Raw genomic sequence first — 1,619 nt, 5'->3', positions numbered from 1 at the left:
GGCTGGGGCGGGCAGGGCTCCGGCCACCAGTGCCACACATGCGGCTCTGTCCCCAGGGCTGTCCCCTGACCTCCTGTAGCCAGCTGAGAGCCGAATTTTGGATGAGCTCCCGGAGAATGTGCTCCGGTTCCCATATCACCTCCACGGTGGCTCTGCTTGCACACAGACATTCAGCTCCCTGTGTGGATGGGTTTTCCTGGCTCAGTTCAGATTTTTCTGGTCATTACAGGGCGCTTTTACGTGGTTGTTTTCCAATCTCTGCTTGATGAGCAGTGGTAACAGGGAAACCCAGCGTGTTTGTCCACAGGGAGCCTCTGAGGTCTTCAGAGTGGCCCCCACAAGGCTCTTTGCAAGAACTCAAATGTGTTTTAGAAGTGGTCAGACTGCACAAATGCGGAGCAGTCGGTGAACCCCGCACAGAAGGGCAAGCGTGACCTCATGCTGCGTGGTCTGAGACCCTGCACCATGCAGCCAGCCCGGGCACTCGCTCTGCAGCCCCGGGTGCTCCCTCCTCCCTCCTCAGTGGTGCCGTTTCCCTGCTCTGTTTATTTTCTGTGCTCTAATTAGAGCCTCTAAAAGCAGCCCGGGCTCCTCCTGCTGCTGCCTTCTGCTCGGTTTGCTCTCACGTGAGACCCAGTGCTGCTGCCTGTCTCCCGGGTCACAGTGCTGTGTGGAGCCAGTCTCTGCCCGCTGAGAGAGCAGCAGATGCCAGACATGAGGCTTTCCTGGCCACCGCTGCTCCCAATGCGAGGACGGTGCCAGCCCTTGGCACATGGAGCGTGGCGCTGGCAGGGAGAGGAGTCCCCTCCTGTCCTTGTGCCTTCCCCTTGTCCCACATCCGTGGCTTTTGTGGGAGCTGCTGGGACTGCCAGGCCTTGGCTGGGGCAGCGGCTCCTGGAAGGCAAAGCGAGGGGCGCAGAGCTGCGCAGGGACAGGGGCTTTGCCCATATTGAGGTACACCCATCCGGCCCCCTGCTCTCACCCACTGCTGCGGGGTCTGAGCAGGGTCCAGCCGCTGCTGACAGCCACTGCCTGTCCTTGCAGGGGACGCTGGAGGGGCTGGAGGAGGAGCTGCTGGCCTTCTTCTCTGTCACCCCCCACTCCGTCTATACAGCACTGATGGACAACAGGTATGTGCCCCCTTGGGCTCTGTCACTGCCCCCACAGTGAGGGGGCTGGGGTCATGAGCCATGTGGGATCCCTGTGGAGGGGCTCTGAGAGCAAAGGATACCCCTCGGGCGGGCTGGGGTCTCCGTCTGGGGTCTTGCTTGGCCTGGCCCCTGCGGAGCCCCCAAGGGAGGGGTACACTGGGTGGTCCCTGCATGGGGACCCATGGCACTTTGTGCTCCCCATCTCTGACCCATGGGAGGAATCGGGGCAGGAAATGCTCAGGAGGTGCCGGTTTGAGCCATGTTGCCTCTAACCCCATCCCCCATCTCCCCCAGCTTCGAGCGACTCCTGCTCCACGCGCTTTGCCAGTACATGGACCTTGTCTCTGCCAGTAAGAGCCTCGCGTTTGACTGTTTGTTTTTGGTTTATGTTGTTGTTTTTCCCTTCTCTTCACCACTATCTCTGCTCTGCAGCTCAGCCCCTAACTCCCTTCCTCCCCCCAGCCCCAC

The 1,619-nt window shown here is 60.8% G+C and overlaps 1 protein-coding gene across 1 annotated transcript in view; it reads left to right on the top strand.

The window, feature by feature from the left end:
• The window catches only part of R3HDM4 (R3H domain containing 4), a gene marked incomplete at its 5' end in the record, with an annotated part of 3,918 nt that overhangs the window by 1,724 nt on the left and 575 nt on the right, over positions 1–1,619 (top strand). Inside the window, 2 exons of the mRNA XM_010186845.1 lie at positions 1,045–1,130; positions 1,446–1,501. Coding sequence (XP_010185147.1) covers positions 1,045–1,130; positions 1,446–1,501 — 142 coding nt within the window. The remainder of the gene's footprint in view (positions 1–1,044; positions 1,131–1,445; positions 1,502–1,619) is intronic.

This window comes from Mesitornis unicolor, unplaced genomic scaffold (assembly GCF_000695765.1).
Source record: "Mesitornis unicolor isolate BGI_N332 unplaced genomic scaffold, ASM69576v1 scaffold32460, whole genome shotgun sequence".
In the NCBI taxonomy this organism is placed as follows: domain Eukaryota; kingdom Metazoa; phylum Chordata; class Aves; order Mesitornithiformes; family Mesitornithidae; genus Mesitornis; species Mesitornis unicolor.
The sequence above is the reverse complement of the archived record's forward strand: the minus strand, read 5'-3'. Positions and strand labels throughout refer to the sequence as shown.